Source organism: Alligator mississippiensis, chromosome 1 (assembly GCF_030867095.1).
Source record: "Alligator mississippiensis isolate rAllMis1 chromosome 1, rAllMis1, whole genome shotgun sequence".
Classification (NCBI taxonomy): domain Eukaryota; kingdom Metazoa; phylum Chordata; order Crocodylia; family Alligatoridae; genus Alligator; species Alligator mississippiensis.
The window spans coordinates 40,057,120-40,076,703 of record NC_081824.1 but is presented as its reverse complement, the minus strand read 5'-3'; the positions used below and the strand labels follow the sequence as shown (position 1 = coordinate 40,076,703).

At 39.2% G+C, this 19,584-nt stretch overlaps 1 protein-coding gene across 1 annotated transcript in view; it reads right to left on the bottom strand.

Annotated features, from left to right (window-relative positions):
- SH3YL1 (SH3 and SYLF domain containing 1) overlaps window positions 1-19,584 on the bottom strand; it is a 121,347-nt gene that overhangs the window by 74,667 nt on the left and 27,096 nt on the right. The window contains exons 2-6 of the mRNA XM_059730006.1: window positions 16,270-16,380; window positions 14,686-14,799; window positions 11,365-11,429; window positions 6,492-6,604; window positions 306-434 (exon numbers count right to left, since the gene is read on the bottom strand). Coding sequence (XP_059585989.1) covers window positions 306-434; window positions 6,492-6,604; window positions 11,365-11,429; window positions 14,686-14,799; window positions 16,270-16,380 — 532 coding nt within the window. The remainder of the gene's footprint in view (window positions 1-305; window positions 435-6,491; window positions 6,605-11,364; window positions 11,430-14,685; window positions 14,800-16,269; window positions 16,381-19,584) is intronic.

The following is a 19,584-nucleotide window of genomic DNA, read 5'->3' as shown; positions in this document are numbered from 1 at the left end:
CAAGTATTTTCCTACTGACCCTTCCATTAACATTTCAGCATAATTTGTTTGCTTATGCAATGTAATATATGGGAAAAAAGTTTGCCATTATTACGCAGAGACTATTAAATATATAGTCCTTCCTTTTCCCCACTCATTATAACAAACAAACAAAGAAACGACACAGCATGGAACACTTCTATAATAAATTTAAACAAAATTCAACCCCAACCCTGTAAACACTGTTTAACAAATACAATTTGTTGTGCCTCTATTGTCACCATTTAATTTAACCAAATCATTTTTTTTTTTTTAACAGGACTTACTTTCGATTAGTTTCTTTCCTTTCAATTAAACAGGTTCCTTCCAAAGATACCCCTGCAAATAACCCTCGCGATTTGCAGTAAGTGTAGACAGCAGCAGAGCTTCGCAAGGCAACATCACCTTCCAAATTCCTGTATTTAAAAAATAAATAAATAAATAAATAAATAAATAAAAATTGCACGGTGCATCTTGGTATGTTTCTTGACCACTATCTGACAGCGTTACTAATGGTTGAGATCCCAGTCAAATCACTCCTGACAATCTGCACTGATTATTCAATTTTTGCTACAGTTAAACCACCATGTACTGCAATTTTTTATATCTGGATTTTGTGAGATACAAGCATAGTGAAAAAAATGTTATATAAGAAGTAGCATTCAGAAAGCTAGTCATTTCCTTTTAAGAATTAATATTTAATGATACAATATGAATATTTAAGCCATAACACAGTTTCATGTAATATATGCATTCTTGACCTACATGTTGGTAAATAACATTTGCTTAAGAATATTTTCTCTCTATTCAATCCTATTATTTTCACCGAGGATATAAAAACAGACAATTCCACAGTGTGATAATAGAATCATTGAAAGTTAGGGTTGGAAGAGACCTCAAGAAGTCATCTAGTCCAACTGCTCAAAGCAGGACCATCCCCAACTAGATCAAATGGAGTTGCAGCTAGTAAAGGACATGAAGAGTAACATGTGCCACCCCATTTTTTTAGGCACTGGATCTCCCAGTGTCAAAAAACCCCTCTTCACTGCAAGTTAGCAGCATGGGGAATGCCCACATGCATGTATTCGTCTGGACGTAACTGCAGTCTTGATATAAATGGAAGTCACTGAAACTGGGTGGAATAATAACAATTTCAATTTCAATTTTTAGTGAAATTTTTACACCTAGTTACAGACAATACAGGAAGCTCAATACTATAGAGCAGGGGTTCCCAAAGTTTTTATGTTGCTGCCCCGCAGTCACAGCTGACCGTGGCCAGACTTTCCGGCTGGAAGACAGGTAAGGATATCCTCACTCCCCGGTTAGCTGGTCTGTGGCCAATTCTGGTCTGGCAGCTGATCCGCCACGGCCCGGCACCAGGCCACGGCCTGGGGTTTGAGAACCCCTGCTATAGAGGTTGGATGGAACACTACATCTAAAGGATACTTTTAATTTTGCACGATGATAACTTTTAGTGGAGAGAACACAGTAAATCTCTACATAATCCCAAACTGAAAGAATTTGCATTTATAAATGGGGCAATAGCACTAAGTTCTGGATCTGAGCTAGAGACTCAGTATTAAGGTAGCAACATTTGCAGATGACATAGTCATTTTAAGCTAGTTAGCCAGAAAGACTTTGGAAGAACTTGAGAGAGACCTAACAATCTGTTAAATGTGATACAGAATTATTCTTTTTTTCTATATGACATTTAAGCACATTACAGTTCTAAATCTCCATTAGGTTTTCATGGTGTGGTTGTGATTAAAAAATATGTTCATATAATTAGAAACTAAATAATGAACACTCGAAAGGAAAGAACACTTCCACCTCAATACGTTTTTGAAAACTGTCAACCCAAGAAAGGGATTTGTGCATCCTTGTAGATAGATAGCTCAAGGAGATCGATAGCTGCAGTCAAGGAACTTTCTATAGTTGCAGTCATAGTAAAGAAGATGCTAGATTGTATAAGGAATACAAGGACAAATGATACAGAGGATATTACAATCCCTTTATGTCAATCACTGATGCAGTGGTACCTAAAATGTTGCATAAAGTAGTATTCACCCAATCCCCAAAAGCACGTGGCAGAGTTCAAGGGGCACTGAGAAAGGTAACCAGGATGAACCACGGCATAGAAAAACTCCTTAAAGAGCAATTAGAAAGACTGGCTTGTTTAAATTAGTAGGGAGGCAAGTTGAGAGGGTATATGATAGACGTACATAAAATAATGAATAATCAAAATAAGGCAAACTGAGAACGTCTAAATCAGCCTGTCTTGCAACACCAGAACAAAGAGACATTCAATCTAATTAGGTGAAGTATTTTCTTACACTGTGTAATCAAGTTACCATATTTACTAGTGTGACACACCTTTCCACCCAAAATCAGTTCTTGAAAGTTGAGGTGTGTGTCTTAAGTAGTAATGCTGATTTTTCTTTGCTGCAACAGAATCATAGAGGACTAGGAGCATGAAGAAACTGTGATCTAATGGCTAACACTTCACTTTGGCCCTTGTGAACAGAAAAGTAAAGTCCTATGTTAGCCCTCTCAAAGTTACTAAAGGAATGTGTGGTAGCAGGGGGGACAAGACTGAACTCCTCAATGAGTTCTTTGCCTCAGTGTTCCTAAGCAAGGGGCAAGACAAGTCTCTCAATGGGATTGTAGAGAGGCAGCAGCAAGGCACCAGACCACCAAGCATTGACCCTGAGATACTACAGAGTCACTTGGAAGTACGGATGCGTTTAAGTCAGCAGGCCTGGATGAGCTCCATCCGAGGGTGCTGAAGGCACTGGCTGATGTCATTGCACAGCCACTGGCAGGAATATTTGAACACTCGTGGCACACGGGCCAAGTCCCGGAGGACGGAAAAAGGGCCAATGTGGTTCCCATTTTCAAGAAGGGGAGGAAGGAGGACCCAGGCAACTACAGGCCAGTCAGTCTCACCTCCATCCTTGGCAAAGTCTTTGAAAAAATTATTAAGGCTCACATTTGCAAGAGCCCGGAAGGACAAATTATGCTGAGGGGAAACCAGCACGGGTTCGTAGCAGGTAGATCATGCTTGACTAATCTAGTTTCTTTTTAAGACCAGGTTACAAAACACCTGGACGCAGGAGTAGGGGTTGATGTCATTTACTTAGACTTCAGGAAGGCCTTCGATACAGTATCCCACACCATACTGGTGAACAAGTTAAGAGGCTGTGACTTGGATGATTACACAGTCCGGTGGGTGGTGAATTGGCCAGAGGGTCGCACCCAGAGAGTCATAGTGGATGGGTCAGTATTGACCTGGAAGGGTGTGGGCAGTGGGGTCCCGCAGGGCTCGGTCTTTGGACCGATACTCTTCAATGTCTTCATCAGCGACTTGGACGAGGGAGTGAAGTGTACTCTGTCCAAGTCTGCGGATGACACAAAACTGTGGGTAGAAGTGGACACGCCAGAGGGCAGGGAACAACTACAAGCAGACCTGGACAGGTTGGACATATGGGCAGAAAACAACAGAATACAATTCAACAAGGAGAAATGCAAAGTGCTGCACCTAGGGAGGAAAAATGTTCAGCATACCTACTGCCTAGGAAATGACCTGCTTGGTGGCACGGAAGCGGAAAGGGATCTTGGAGTCTTAATGGACTTCAAGATGAACATGAGTCGTCAGCGTGACGAAGTCATCAGGAAAGCTAATGACACTTTATCGTGCATCAGCAGATGCATGAAGAACAGAACCAAGGAGGTGATACTTCCCCTCTATCGGGCGCTGGTCAGACCGCAGTTGGAATAGTGTGTGCAATTTTGGGCACCGCACTTCAAGAGGGATGTGGATAACCTGGAAAGGGTCCAGAGAAGGGCCACTCGTATGGTTAAGGGCTTGCAGGCCAAGCCCTATGAGGAGAGACTAGGGCACCTAGACCCCTTCAGCCTCCGCAAGAGAAGGTTGAGAAGCGACCTTGTGGCTGCCTATAAGTTCATCACGGGGGCACAGAAGGGAATTGGTGAGGCTTTACTCACCAAGGCACCCCTGGGGGTCACAAGAAATAATGGCCATAAGCTAGCAGAGAGCAGATTTAGACTTGACATTAGGAAGAACTTCTTCACAGCTAGAGTGGCCAAGGTCTGGAATGGGCTCCCAAGGGAGGTGGTGCTGTCTCCTACCCTGGGGGTCTTCAAGAGGCAGCTAGACAGGCATCTAGCTGGGGTCATCTAAACCCAGCACTCTTTCCTGACTATGCAGGGGGTCGGACTCGATGATCTATTGAGGTCCCTTCCGACCCTAACATCTATGAATCTATGAATCTATTGGCTGAGCACTGTAGCTTGTGTCTGAAGCAGTAATTGAGCTGCCTGAGGGTGAGTGAGCTACTGCACACAGTATGTAGTATCCTGATGAAGCTTGTGGTATGGTAACAATATTTTATTATTTACAAGAATGTATAAAAAACCTATTTACAGTAAAGAAGTAACAGTCTTGCCAGTGCCCCCACAAGGGTCTGGAGTCTAGTTTTGTTGCTCCCCTGCCACACCAGAAAGTTCCTGATGCCTTACCTAGATACTGACTGCATATATACATCTAAATCAACTGAAAAGAATATGACTTAACTAAGTCAACTTAAAGTTACATCGGAGTATACGCACGTACAGGTCCCTGACATGCTGGCAACCATCTTGTGAGCCCTCACCTGCAGTAGCCCCTTAGAGTTGACTTAACTATGCAACTCAAGATAATACAACTCAGAGGTGTATTACTTTGTGCTGTATTTAAGTCAACTCAGAACCACATAAGAGTGAATGCTCTAACAGTTATAAAAGTCAACTTAACTGTCAAAAAGTTAATACGACTAGGTACAGACATTCAAAAAGCCCACTGTAGAATTGATCTAAGTTACACGGTTTTCTTTAAGCGGCATAGTTTAGATCAGTAATAAACAGAACCCACATATGCCCTTAGTAGCTGTGTCCAGACAAGTGTGGATGTTTGTTTCCCCAGGGATAAATATCTGAGGCACACCTTGTGCTGCTGCTACTTGTGCACAGGGAACACCCGTGCCATGCGCATTCCGGCATGTGGAAGGTTAACCTGGGTGTAGTAGGGGAGCTGGGGCCAGCAACTGTGCTGGCTCCAGCAGCCTTACCTGGGGTCCTCGGGTAACTGCAGTTGTGGCAATCCTGCAGCTGGGAACCTGGCCAGCAGCTGGAGCATTGCTCCAGCTGGCCAGGCTCTGGTTTCAGGAGCTGCGTTTTTTTTGCATGCGTTTTTTTGACCCTGGGATCTCCCAGGGTAAAAAATAAACTCCATGCTACAAAGTAACAGTGTGGGGTATGCCTGCATGTCTGATGCTGCAGATGGATCTGTGGCACCACATACTTTACATCTGCATTCGTCTGGACACAGCCAGGGAGGGAAGGTGGGGAGTGCAAATCTTAGACTCGGTTCCACCATTTTTAAACCAGTCTGTGCGCAGCAAAATTCTGTTTTCTTATGGGCACAGACTAGTTTCCAATCACTTATACTCGTAAAATTGTAATGTCTTTACCTGGCCTGTGTGTGTACACACTTGCTGTCTCCTGGGATGCTATACTTTCTGTACACTCTAAATCCAGGAGGATGTGTGGCATAGTCAGCCATGATTCTTGGAAAAAAACCTTTTTTCTACAATCTACTGTCCAAAAATAATTTGAATGTCTTATTTGAGGGTGTGTGGTATGCAAGGAAATACAGTTTGTTTGATAAGCTACTGAGAGAACTGGTACATCTTTAAGCAGTATAAAATTAGATGGGGGTCTTCTACTGTTTTATGTCACTTTCTAAACTAAATTAAATAAAATCCGGCTTCAAGTACCAAAATCTTTAGGCAGAACTGGAAGCTTCGAAGCCTTAAAGCATCTCTATTCAGCTGCTAATGCTGGAGGTGCATATCTCTAGGTGCCTTGAGTTCTAGTTCTGTGCATGAACATAAAAGTATCCTACTTTTAGAAATCTAAGCACCTACGCTTGATTAGGTATTCCTTTACATAGTTATTGGATCCTAAAGTCCCTGATATGAGATCTGAGTCTCCCCAACATGCATTTTGGGGCTACTTTTGCTAAAAGCAAATAAGCAAGAAATAGGAGATCAGGGTTCAGAATCTTCCTCAGCCTGAGAGGGTTCAAAAACACATCTCTGATTTCATATGAGAATGCTCTTATCACCATACTATAGATTGGTTTGAATGGACAGCTTGTTGAAGCTGTGCCACTGCAACAAAGGATTCAAGATTCACAGGATGTGAGAGGTAAGGAGAAGCAAGAGGAAACAAGCAATATGGTGTTGTAGCATAGGAGTTAGAACACTTCACTAAGAAACAGGGAGCCGGGTTCTGGTTCGTATTCCCAGAATGACATAAAATATAGATTATCAAAACAGATTATAGAAATACTATTGTGTTAATACTGATATTTAAAACATTTTATTAGCAGTTTGTACTTTACTATTACTCACCTCCCCAAAGGTCCAATTGCCACTGTAAAATTTCCTCCAAGGGTAAGATTGCCTCCTTTTGCAAAAGCTTCAACTGCTCGCTCATGATTCAGTATTATTACTAAATCTGACACCTAGTAATCAAGTAAAAAAATATATCTCTATTTTGTATTTTAAGATTAATACTCTGAAATTTAATCTACACGATGAGAAAAAGAACAAGACTTGTGGGAACAGAATTTTCTATTTTGTGGGATATTCCAACATTTCAAAATTTCAAACACATACAACAAAGCACACTTTTCCTTCACAATCTTTATTTAAAAATAACCATTCTGAATAATTAAAACATTTATTACAATAAAAGTAAAAGTATTCAAATGTCAACATTTTAAAGCTTTTAAATGTCTTTTTTATAATAATGTATGTCATTATAAAAAGCTCTCAGGAAGATAAATTGAAATATTCTCTTCTGAAGTACTAAAACAGAATATTTGAAACTATTAAGAAGGTTTGTTTCACTTTTGATGAAAGTGTAGGAGTTCTGGTTATGCTAGGCTGTGGTTATACTAAGCTCTAGTTAAACTGAGGCACCGCAAAGGAGCTTGGGAGCAGCAGGCTTCATTGGCTGCTGAATGACCTGATAAAAGAGGCAGTAAGCAAAAATGCTGATTCAAGGAGAATAGAAAAAAAACAGTAGGCGAGCAACTTGAGAAGTATAAAGTAAGAATTCGCTAGTAAAGATAACAGAGGCTAAATGTAGATGCCTAAACTTGGCAGTAGGTGAAGTACAGCTATCCCAAGTTGGCATGCAGTGAGCTGCAGGTGTCCAAGTTGGCAAAGAGACAGGTAAAAAGGAACATTTCAACAGAGAAATAAGAATTAGCATGGGACAGAGGGCATTTCAGCTATAAATATTGAGGCTTTGAGACTCATCCCTCATAGTGACCTCGGTGATCGTGGGCTATAAGCATCATGTTGCTATTATTGTTTCAGGGTAGTTTTGCTGAGCGGATTGCTACATAAACCAGCTGGTGTACTGTCTTAATAGACAATAAACCTGTTTGAGTTTTTGTCACCACACATGAATTTGAGCTGTTCTTTTTGCATTTAAGCTCTGGGAAGTTGACTGCAGGCAATGATCTCTTCAAGCACACAGATGTAAGAAGCCTAAACACCAAAAGCAAAAGCAGGCAGGAAGCCAGCTGGAAACACACCCTCTGCCTCTGAACAGAAACTACCTTTCTAATGTGCTTTTATTTTTATAAGAACATCTTTCATGTCACTTGACAAAATGTTTTCAACAAGTTCCAGAAAAAGCACAAGCATTTGCAAAATACTTTTATTTAAAATGTCTTTTGAAATCCATCAGTTTCAAGGGAAAACTGAAATGAAGAAAGCTATTGTTCTTAATCCTATGGGCACTGTGAACATTTATACATGTGCTGTGGGAGTGGAGGGGGGTGCTTTAATTAAAGTGGCTCCAAAAGTCGCTCCAAGTAAATCACCTTGAGCATCTCATGTATCAGCATCCCTGCCTTCAAAATGCTGGTGGGGGTGATTTATCTAAAGCTTGTTCAAATGAGCTTTAGATAAAGCACCTCTGCTACCATTTTGAAGCATGGAGATGCTGATACACAAGACATGGAAGGCTGCTAGAGCACGGTAATTTCCATGCTACAGCAGAATCGATTAATCGAGTCCGCTCTGACACGTTGTAATTACAGTGTGTTGAAGCAGCCTCCCTGTTTGTGTACAAGCATCCACTGATGGCGTAAGTAAGAAAGTAGCTAATTTTTTGTTGTTGTTGTTATTACTGGGCTCTTTCAAAAGTCCCAGGAAAATGGGAGAAAATATCTATGGATTATAATGTCTAAGAAGAGTGCATAATTTCCTATTACCAACAGAAACTCATTTTCTGGTTTGAAAAGGTTCTTAAGGGTATTTTTCTTTCTTTAAACTAGTATTTAATTGGCAAATAGTTAGTAAAATATTTTCTTCAATAAATCACTAATTCAAAACATCAACTTTCCCTTTGGATTTTCCAAATACAGACAAACATTCTATCTTTCAAATACTTCGCTTACCCAATGTACCATAAGAATTACATCTGCAAAATAGTGACTTTTTATTTCCATTATTAATTCTGATAAAAGGAAATGGGCATTGATATATATTGACATTACAAACAGAAGGCTATAGAGCACTATTTAAATTAACTATCTACATTTCATAAATAATAATATTGAAAATAATGTATCAATTAATGTAAATATTATTATATGTGAAAATAAATGTGCCTTAAACACTTATACACACAACTGACTTGTGTAGTCATAGTTTCTATAATTATAAGCTATAGGTAAAAATCCCAGAAATGTGCGATTCCAGGAACACACCATCTCGTGAATTTTCATATTTAGGCCCCTAAGGGCTTAAATCACTGCTAAAATCCAGACTTCAGCGCCTAAATCACTTGGGCATTTTGGAAATTTTATCCAGTCTCTCTACAATTAAGAAAGAAAACTGTTTTCTGTAATATTATATTATAATATTGCATAATAGCTGAACTAGTAAAAGTCTAAATATAGGGCACACTATTATTTAGAAGGAGCCTGCGTGACTTTCATTTTTTCAGAGTAATTATGCATATTAATACTATTGATTTTCTCAAAAAAAAAGGACTATATTACTTAAACATGTCAGATAGGAATGATTCAGTAAACATTTTGATGATTAGTTACAAAAAGCAATAGTGGTTTTCTTTACTTACATGAAAAGGGAAGAAACGTTACAAAGCTAGCCTCGTAACACAGTCCCTCTTATTACATGGAGATGTGAAACTAAAATGCATTAATGTCTGTGAAGTACTCAGGTACTACAGAGATAAGTGCCACAGAAAAGCCCTTGAAAAAATTAATAATCTTGTATTCATAGGAGGTTCCAAAGAATATTCAGTAATAAAGCCTAAGGCCACACATTGAACAATGAGGATAAAAATATGCACTGAATAGCTGCTCATTATACGAGCACTGGGCATGTACTTGCGTGCACTTGGCTGGGTCCTGTAACCAGGGCCACAGCACTGCAAAAATTCCAGGTAGTGCCTTGGATGTTGCCATAACTCAGGTTCAACCCAAAAGGATAACTGTAACTCAGGGCTGTCCAATATCTAAGTGGCTGGGAGCCATGTGCCCCTCAAGCCACATTAGCAGGGCAGAGACTCTACCAGCAGGGGCCATAGGCATGCCTCACCCTGCTGCTGCACCCCATGTTCCCCCCCCACACCCACAGCACCCTACTCCTAGGCCCGCCACTGCTTCGTGACATGCCTCTAGGTGTCCCCCTACTGCACCATGCACTTCCCTGCTGCACTGCAACCAGATGCTGCAACTTACCCTAAGTTTCTCAGCCGTGAGCTCTTCTGCTATGCTGTGACACTCAGGCATCTTGTGCTGCAGGTTACCCCAACACTACAGGCTACAATGAACTGCACCACAATGTCCCCTAGGGCAGGGCAAAGGAAGGAATGGGAGCGTGCGGCGTGCAGCATGCAGCTGCTGCTGCACCCAAAGCAGCCAGGTGGGAGCCTGCTGGCAACGATTTCACCCCTCAGGGCTGCGTGCTGCCCACAGGCTGCCAGCTGGACAGACAAGGTTTAATTGATAGTTGTTCCTTAGGATTTGTGAGGAGCTGAAATTGGCTTAAAACCACATTGGCTCAGTCCTCTGTTTGGGCTGCAAATCTCACTGAAGGAAAGCCAATGTAGCACCAAGACTAGGCACCTTGGTTGAAGTTTATCCCAAGTAAATTTGTGGAAAAAATTGAAAGGGAAAATACCCTTAGGATCAAGTAGAAGCCTGCAGATAGTAAACAAAAAGTACTATTCAGAGATTACATTATGAAAGAGCATAATCTTCCCAGATAAAGAGGGCTACTTGGGAATGCTGCTTTTACAGAGTTCAAATAATACTAAAGGACAAAAGAGAGTGTAATGTATTTGTTGTAATTATACTTATTACAATATAATTACTAAGACCCAAATCAAGATTGGGGGCCCACTGTGCTAGATGCTGTATAAATGGAGTAGTAGGCAGTGCCTGTGCCAGAGAGCTTACATTATAAAGACAGGCATTGGGTAACATGGTATAATGCACGAGCAGAATCATGAATGAGATGGCAGGAAATTAAACATTCATTCCATTATTTTCCTTTTTAGTTGGGGAAGGACATTTAAATGGAAAGGAAAAGAAGGGAGCAAAAAGGACAGGGGAGGGTTAAAGAGGGTCAGATGGTAGATGAAGAGTGAAGCCGAGGTCAGGGGTAAGTGGAGGGAGAAAGCAAATGAACTGATGTCAAAATTACAAGAGCACTATGAATGTCTGAAGGCTTTTGCCTTGGCTGTTCAAGCTAGCTGGTTCCTGAAGATCATGTGGTTAGGATAGAGGAGGCATCACTCTGGTTCTAGTGCCTCCTTTATGGAGAAAGGTATTTTCTAGTAGTTTTGGGACCAGGGAAATGTTTTTCAAGGGGAGTGGTGGCTTTAGCTGGACCATTATACCACAGCACATCAGTCACAAACTGGGTTGTTTCTGTGCTTAGAAGTTAAGACGGTCTGGCTTTCTTTTTAAACAAAATGTGAATAAAAATGGTGTGTGCCAGCTGAAGAAGTTGACTAGTGGGGAACCACAGGATTATGTATCACTTAAGGATTATTTACTTCCAATTAAAATGTACTGTTTTACAGAAACATACTGTATATATGCAACTGAAATAGTTTTTTTTTTAAACCTAATTTCAAAAGATGTCAACATCAAAACTTTCCTTGTTAATGGATGTTATACTGAAAATTTTGCTTTTATTATACCTTAAGTGTGTTTATATAAACACTTACCTCAATTCCAATTTCAAATCCACCACCGAGGCCAGCTATCCCTATTGCAGAAGGAGCAGACCAGCCTGAACCACATGAAATAAGATGCACATTACAAGCCAACCAGTGATAGTTTATATATATGTTAGATAACTTGGAAAATGCAAGTGACTGAATTGAAAACAGCTGTATTAGTACAATGAAATAGATTTAATTCAGCACTTTTTACATTGAATAATATTTTATTAGGCAACCTGCTTAAAAAGTTTTGAAAATATACACCTCAATATACAGTAAAATATCTTTCAAACTTCTGAAATTTAAGTTCAGTTAATCTTTTGGATTTCAAAATTGATTAAAAAGTATTATTTTCACATAAAACTTAAGAAATTTGAAAATGAGGATTTTTGTAGTAGATATATGCTAATGGATTTTTTGGGAGGGACAAAGGAGTAGAGGGAAGGTAGTTAGATTTTGTAGCTGTCATGATTTTCTGATAATAGTTAGTTCCCAGCAATTGCTATCTATGATTGTTTGCTATTATTTTTGTAAATGAGGGGGAAATTAGTCTCCACACTTAACTGAGTAGAAAAGCAGAAACTTACAGCTTACTGCAATTTGTCATTGCCTAAAATGAACTGTTTCATAACACTGCAGTGAACTACCATGTATTGAGTTTCCAATGCTTGTTACTTAATATTACTTACTGTAATACTTGTGTGGGTAAATATTGATTTCAAATACAAACAAGCACTTAATCATTAATCAACACAGACAAATGTGTTTGTTAACTTGGAAACAAGAAAGAAACCATTAGTATCAGAAAGCATTGTAGTGACTTACAGGATTTTTGAAATGTACTCCTACTACCTCTGTAACACAATTTCATCTCAATTTCTTTATTTTGTCCTTCTTATAATACATGGCATTATGTGATAAGGTTGAACTGCAGCTTCTAATGTTCTAAACATTTACAGAGAAATATCTGGAGTACATTACTTCAGGGAAGTGAATAAGGTATGTTTTTCCCTGGTGCATGCACTTCCCCAAACTCAAACTATCCCCAGTGCTCAAACTGCACAAAGACTGGACTAAACTTTTAGCATCTGACTGGGGCTTGTTATCTTGTTTCTCAGAGTGTCTTATTTTTCTAAATAGCAGCTTTGAAATTGACAGGACCTAATTTCAACAGGGCTGCTGAAACTGACAACTCCTAGTCAGTTTCACCAATGATGCAGTTGGAGGGAATACAATTTACTTAACAGCAAGTAGGGCCAAAGAGTTCCTATGCACTTAAATGATTTATGCAGATAACGGATATTTATAATAAAAGTGAAAAAGCAAAAACTGGAACCTGTGTCACCTTATGTAGTTAAACTAATTAAGTATTTATCCTTTATGCATACAACTAAAGTATGCATCACAATGTTTATAGCTCTGGCACTTAATAAAAATAACCACTAATTATTATTATTTTAGAGTTCTTTGTCCATGACAGCAATCCTGCACATACATGGCATTCATTGCTTTCTAAAACAGAGAGAGAGAGAGAGATCTCTAAACGAGGATATTTTGTTATTGTTAGGTAAACCATTGTTTTCTCAGTAGATTTAATAAATAAGTAAATATATATTTATAAATACATAAATTTCTAAATCTATAATTAAACAAATGTGCCCTGTGAAGGATATACTACCGCTCAAAAGGAAGGGCTGGAATCTGCTACTAAAACAGTCAAAGCAGAATCATAGAGGGCCCGTATTCCATGCAGGGGCTTGGCTCTAAGTCAGAAGATGAAGAGCAGGAGAGGAGCTCAGAAGTTGTGCTGGCTACTATAAGTGGTAGGTTTTCCCAGCTAAGTAAACAGTCTCAGAATCTTGCAGACTCAAAGACAGAGAGCTCTGAACTTGTTTCCTGTGGTAAAGACCTTATGAAATTTGTGGTCGGGATATTATAGAGGGCAAACAGTTGCTTTGTTAATTTGTTTTGGCTTTTCCCTGCTTGAATTCTTTACCACCTATGCAGTATAACCAATGAAGCTTGACCCATAAACATTTTCTTTTAGGAAGTAGGGATAAGTATACTGCTTGCTTTCCAGTCCACTAAGATTCTGGACTGGTGACATATTTATATCAGCGTAAACACGTAGTGGAAAGACAATGCAAACCTTTAAACCAAGGTAACTTCACTATTTGGTGTATCCTGAAGGAATCTAGGGCAAAACACTCTACTGGTGTATATTACTGTGGATTAGATCATTGTTTGTGTACATCCACCCCAGAGAGGCCATCTGCTAAAGGCACAGCCTCACTCCACCTCTACCTAGTGGCAGGGCACAGCAAGACCCACCTATTTTGAGACATAACTGAGGATTTTTCTGTTCCTCAGCTCAGTGTACACCTAATTGATGTAAATTACACTGGGATGTGTGTGTCTGCTCATGCTATACAATTAAAAAAAGGTAACAAATTTAAAACTGGATCCTTTTTTCTCTGCATGGCAGACAAACTCCCTATGGTATGACCTTAAAGCATAAAACTTAATATCATTTTAAAACAAAAGTAGATGTTTTAATTACTGCAGCTACTACATACACCCCTTGCGACTGATGTACCCCCCAAGGCAGATAATGCAGTCAGCTGATCTCTGCTCCCAGCCTTGAGAGCACTTGGGAGTCAAGGGCAATTTAGGGCACTACAGGAACCAGCCACAAAGTTATTACACGTGACCCTGGGCTCCCCTGACACTGGTAATATGGCACAATGAGTATCTGATCCCTGATCTCACAGTCATGCCTCCTGTTATGCATGTGTAGCATGGCAGGAAACGTGTTGGGATCATGCATCAAATCCCATGGCACCTTTAACTAAACATCTGCCAGGGGGCTAATATATGTTAGCAAAATAAATGTATTATAAAGGATAGTAACCTTCAGGCTTTAGAACATATCCAAACCAATAACTTCATATGGATACCTTATTACAAATTTGTTCATTATGAGGATGTCCCTCATTGTTTTGGTGCATCTAGCCCCTGTTAAAAGACTCTACTTGTACCAAAAAATGTACCTATTTTCCAGCAAAGAGGCTTAAAATACCTAAGTCTGATCAACAACAGTGTTAACAGCAGTGCAGTTGCAATGTTTCTAATCATTTCTAAGTTTCAAACTTTTCTAATGTAAAAAGCAACCTTTGAGACAAGACACTGAACTAGACATATTGCTGGTTTGATCCAGAATGGCATTTCCTATATTCTACTTCGTTTAAAGAAAGAAGAAAGAAAAATGACTTATACTTGCTCTGAAGTTCCCCCCTGAGGTAGAAAAAGAAAACATCAACTTACTTCCATTAGGAAGACGAGCTAATACAATCCCGCTGCCTCCTCGAGCAGTTACCAAGAATCCCGCTTTGATAACAGATAAAACTGCAAGGCCTTTTGCTTTAGCTATTACATGGGCTGAAAAGAATGAAACAAGCTAGTTAATAAACATTTTTTAAAAGAGCGTGAAGAGTATACGAAAACAAAGTAAAAAATAGTCATACTTAACAATTCTGAATTAGAAACGGTAAAGAACTAGTGATTCTCAACTTTTTTAGAGTAAAGACACCCATCAGGAAAGGCCTACTCTTAGCTTCTACTTGTGTTTTGATTACAGAAATATACTAGAACAATTCTTCTTGTTGCAAAGAACTGAGAACGACCACAAAAGTCAGAATGTTTGTTGATTCTAAAGACTTCTATCTGAAAACTCTGAGTTTACTTTGTGAATTTTGTAGGTGTTTGCACACTCAACAGTACTAACATTGTACATCACCCTTAAAAGGATCTTGCAGCATCCCACAGTGCCACTGGCACCCTGGTTGAGAATCATAGTAAATCTGAGTAACAATTCTGAGTAAAGTTTAAGAAATAACACAAAACTGTGAGCTAAATCACGTTGTGCCTGCATTTCAGCATATGGTAAAGAACTTGGTAGCATAAATTAACCTAGTCTCAGTGCATGCTGCTCTGACTATACTGCTGATGGTACCTCATCTTAACAACAGATACCTCTGCAGTATTCAATATATATATAAAACCTAAAGTGAAATACAAAGATGACAGTGAAGACAAGACATTGTGCCTCAATGCATTTTTAAGAGGGAGAAGTTTGAAATTAAATCATATGGCAGTCTAATTACCATACAGGATTTAATACTTGGTGACAAAAAAAATGAGATCAGAAAATAAACTGTACTGTCTTTAGATACAACTTTTTTCTAAAATTTAAAAATTGGAAGCTACAAATGCAGGATGAAGATAGAAGATATGAAAAAAAAAAATACAGAAACAGTAGCAGTGGCAGAAATAAAGCCAGACAACAAAGAATACAGAGAGGGTCTGTTATACTAGCATAAAACTAGCACAAGAAAAGAAATATCATTTATGTTCAAGGAGTTATTCAGTTCACACTTGTATATCAGAAAAGAACCACATTCAGATATATGCTGAAATTTTAGCCCTGTAACGTCATCAGAAAATATGTAAACTGAGTTTTTTATTTTATCTTGATTATTCTAGCGACAATAATTTACTACAGAAATACAGGGGATATCCACTATATCTGGTCTTCCCTAATTGAAAAGCCCCATCCAGGCATGGAAAGACCCTCTCATATCAACACTCTGGAGAGGAATTAAGCTGTGAGAAAGATGTATTGCTGACTGCCTGGGACACAGTGAATCTCACCCCTTACTAGTAAATTAAGGAAAAAAAGTGTGTGCGTGTTGAAAACAGATACAAAACAGATAGGGTCCAAGTCTTCATTCTTCTCAGGAAAATATAAAATGAAGTTTGTAAGTATTAGTGAAGCCAATTAAACTTTTGCTTGGGTGAGGATAGAAAAACTGAACCATTTAATTACAGCAAAGTGTTTTCTTTACTTACCAGGTATAATCTTATCAGGTCCATTTCTGGAAGTTATTTCTGTAAATTCTCTTAATATTTTTGCTGCCTTTTTAGCTTCTGACTTCAAATTGGATGGTATAGGGTTATTCACTGTAAAACATAAGAAAAAATAAAATGTTGACAATACTGAAATGAGTCCTCCAGATCCTTTAATTCTTCTGATTCATTTGTAACATTATGTTGCTGCCTCTTGCCACCATAAAAAGTCAATGCAATCCGTTTGAACTAACGAGGAAAAAAATACACCAACTACTGCACAACTATATGGAGGGCGTATCTACACAAGATGTTTACTGTGGAGCTGCCTAATTAGCTCTGCAGTAAAACATCGTCGTCTATGCATGTGATGATATTAAGACGGAGTAAACTAATTAACTCCACTGAAGGATACTACTTGTAAATACAAGTAGTATTCTGCAGCGGAGTTCTTTACTCCCCAGCAATGCAGATGTAGATGCTGATGGGACTGGCTGGGGCACAAGGAAGCAATAAACTCTGGAGAAATATGCCGCAGAATTTTTACTGCTCTGCCTTAATAGCACATGTAGATGCACCCAATATAAGCAAGTTGAAATACTTGTCAATGAATCACAGAACAAACAGCATTACTTTCTTCAGAAACTTCCTTTATTAAAGAGATAAGGCTCACAGCTTAACAACAAAACTTGAATGAGATATTTGAATATATTCTTATTTTTTTCTCTTGAATAGATTCAGATATATGATGTTCCTGAACAAACACTCAAATCTTCCACCTATAACTGGATGTCAGAAAGAGCTGGTTAGAAAAGACACCTTCTGAAATTGGTTTTCACTGGAAAACATACTAATCAAAATTGAAACCAGTTATGGGTATGTACCAATTTCAATAGAAGAGAATTCTCTGATTCAGGGCAGGGACTTCTGGTCAAAACAAGACTCTCACTGCTCCTCCCCACAACATACAGTATTCAATGCTTAAATGAAACAGCTCCTGGGTGGGGGGGGACAAAGAGAACATGGCATTGTCAGTAGCCTGGGGTTAAGTCACTCAGCTGGCAACAAAGTTTAGATTAGGGACACAAACCTCTGCCTTGCATATTCCAGATGTGCGTCCTAATAACCAGGGTATTGGTTACTCTGCTGAGAATCTCTCTAGTCTCTCCTGAGGAACTATTCCACTTCATATAATATTCACGGACATAGAAAATAAAGTTGATGTTATAGCTCGGTGGTTATGTCACACACCTAGAATTTCTAAGTTCCTTATCTTACACAAGGAGATCAAAGATATGAACCTGGGCTAGTTATATTGCTATGGTACCTCATTTCCAGGAATTGTCAAGTGTAAAGATAGAGAAAGTATGCGGGGCATGCTCCATGGTGGTACTCCTTTTGGAATGCCCTCAGTCTGTTTTTTCATAAAAAAGATGGACAAGTTTTTGGGTTTGCTCCATCATAGAACAGGAAAGTTTCCAAAGTCATGACAATTTTCATGAAGATAAACATCTATTCTCATCAGTTCTACTGAAGAACAAATCTTAGGATTTTAATTGATTATGCAGAACATATTAATCAAAGTAACTGAAACCTAGATTCATGAACACTTGAGAGAAGTCTAGATAACACATTGGGCTTTATGTTCAGAATACAATCCATGACACACAAACCGTAGCAGCTCAAAAACTGGTCCAAAATCTACCAAACATGCTTGATCCATATTTTAAACTTCAATTTTAGGACTTGTATGGATTTGAAAAAAACATTCAACAGATAAAAATAAAGAAATCTTACACACACTCAGGAGGCAGGGGATACATGATTTTCTTAGTGGTTTTAAAAAAAATTATTCTAAATGAGTAGAGATCTCCGGAATGCGCAATGGAAGTGCATGGCGTGGTGGCTTCTTTAATCATGGAGTTTCCCCCCCCCCCCCACCTCCACTGATTGGTGGAGGGGCCCTGTCACTCACTGCTTGCCACCTGTACCTGATGACTGGGAGGCAAAAACCACAATTTTAAATATGCTGTGAGTTTCACCTCCTGGCCATCAGGTGCAAGCAGCAAGCAACTAGGCCCCCCTGCCAATCAGCGGCAGGGGAGCACACAGGGAAAACTCCAAGATTAAAGAAGCCATCAGGCCACACATTTCCAGATTAATTCTGAAGATCCCTAAGATGAGTTATATCGGTAGAAGGTTCAGATGGATGTATGCCCATTTCAAACCAATTACCGCTTCTGGTATTGCTCCCACTGCTCCCACCGCTTCTGGTATTGCTCCCACTGCTACACTGGATTAACCAGTCTAGTTACCTATAGACATTTCACTATTCCAAGATTTCTTGAATACATGGGTCCCCTCTGTTGAAATGCTGGACATACCCAAGTAACTCCAGCTCCTGGCAAATTCACAGACACTGAATCAATTACATGTCCCATGTAATTTTTTGTGTAATTCCATCAGAAGTCCTTGCCTTCTCAGGGAGAGAAATATGCTCAGTTTTATCTTTCCAATAGCCACAATCTGGACAATGGAAGAGTTCCACAAGAGCTACCACAGCAAAGGAAAGGAAAACAATGTGCTTAGGGTACTTCCTGTTGCTCCAAAGCACAGGAGTGGCAATAGATGTATGGGAACATCGAGAGGTCTGATCAAATGCTTATTGCATGATATTTATGACTTTAAACCTGACTTCTGCCCAAAATACTTACGTACAACACTATTATATATTGAAATTTGACCACAGCCCAAGCCTGATATGCCTTCAAAAACCATAGACCTTGACCAGAAGAAGTCCCACAGGCAGCATAGATTTCTTAACAAGGTATATAGTCAGCAACGCAGAAATGCAGAAACAGAAATGCAAGACTCAGGCAGAGTGCACTGCAGAGAGCTTCATCCAGTAAGTACTACAACAACCTTTTATTATACCAATCTGCATGATCAGTGTCTATTTAGAAAGCTTTTTTTCAGGTACAGTTTGCCCAGTGCCACATGCAATAAAGAGAGATGTGGGGTGGAAAAATTTCCAGTGCTTTATTTTCCCATGGGAAATTTTCTGTGGAAGGAGATACACCAACCCTTTCAAATATTCCAGAGATATTCAGACAACTGAATGAAAATCTAATTGAGCTTTTGCCTTCTTCACATCTATCCAAACAAGAAGTAGTAGTAAAACAAATGCTTACTAAGAGATCTGAGTTTTGCTCTCATCCAGCTCATCTGGCAGCAAACCTTTTGGATCCTCAACACAGAAGACAACATTTATCAGAAGATGAATTATCTACTGCTCTCGATACAATTATGGATGTAGCT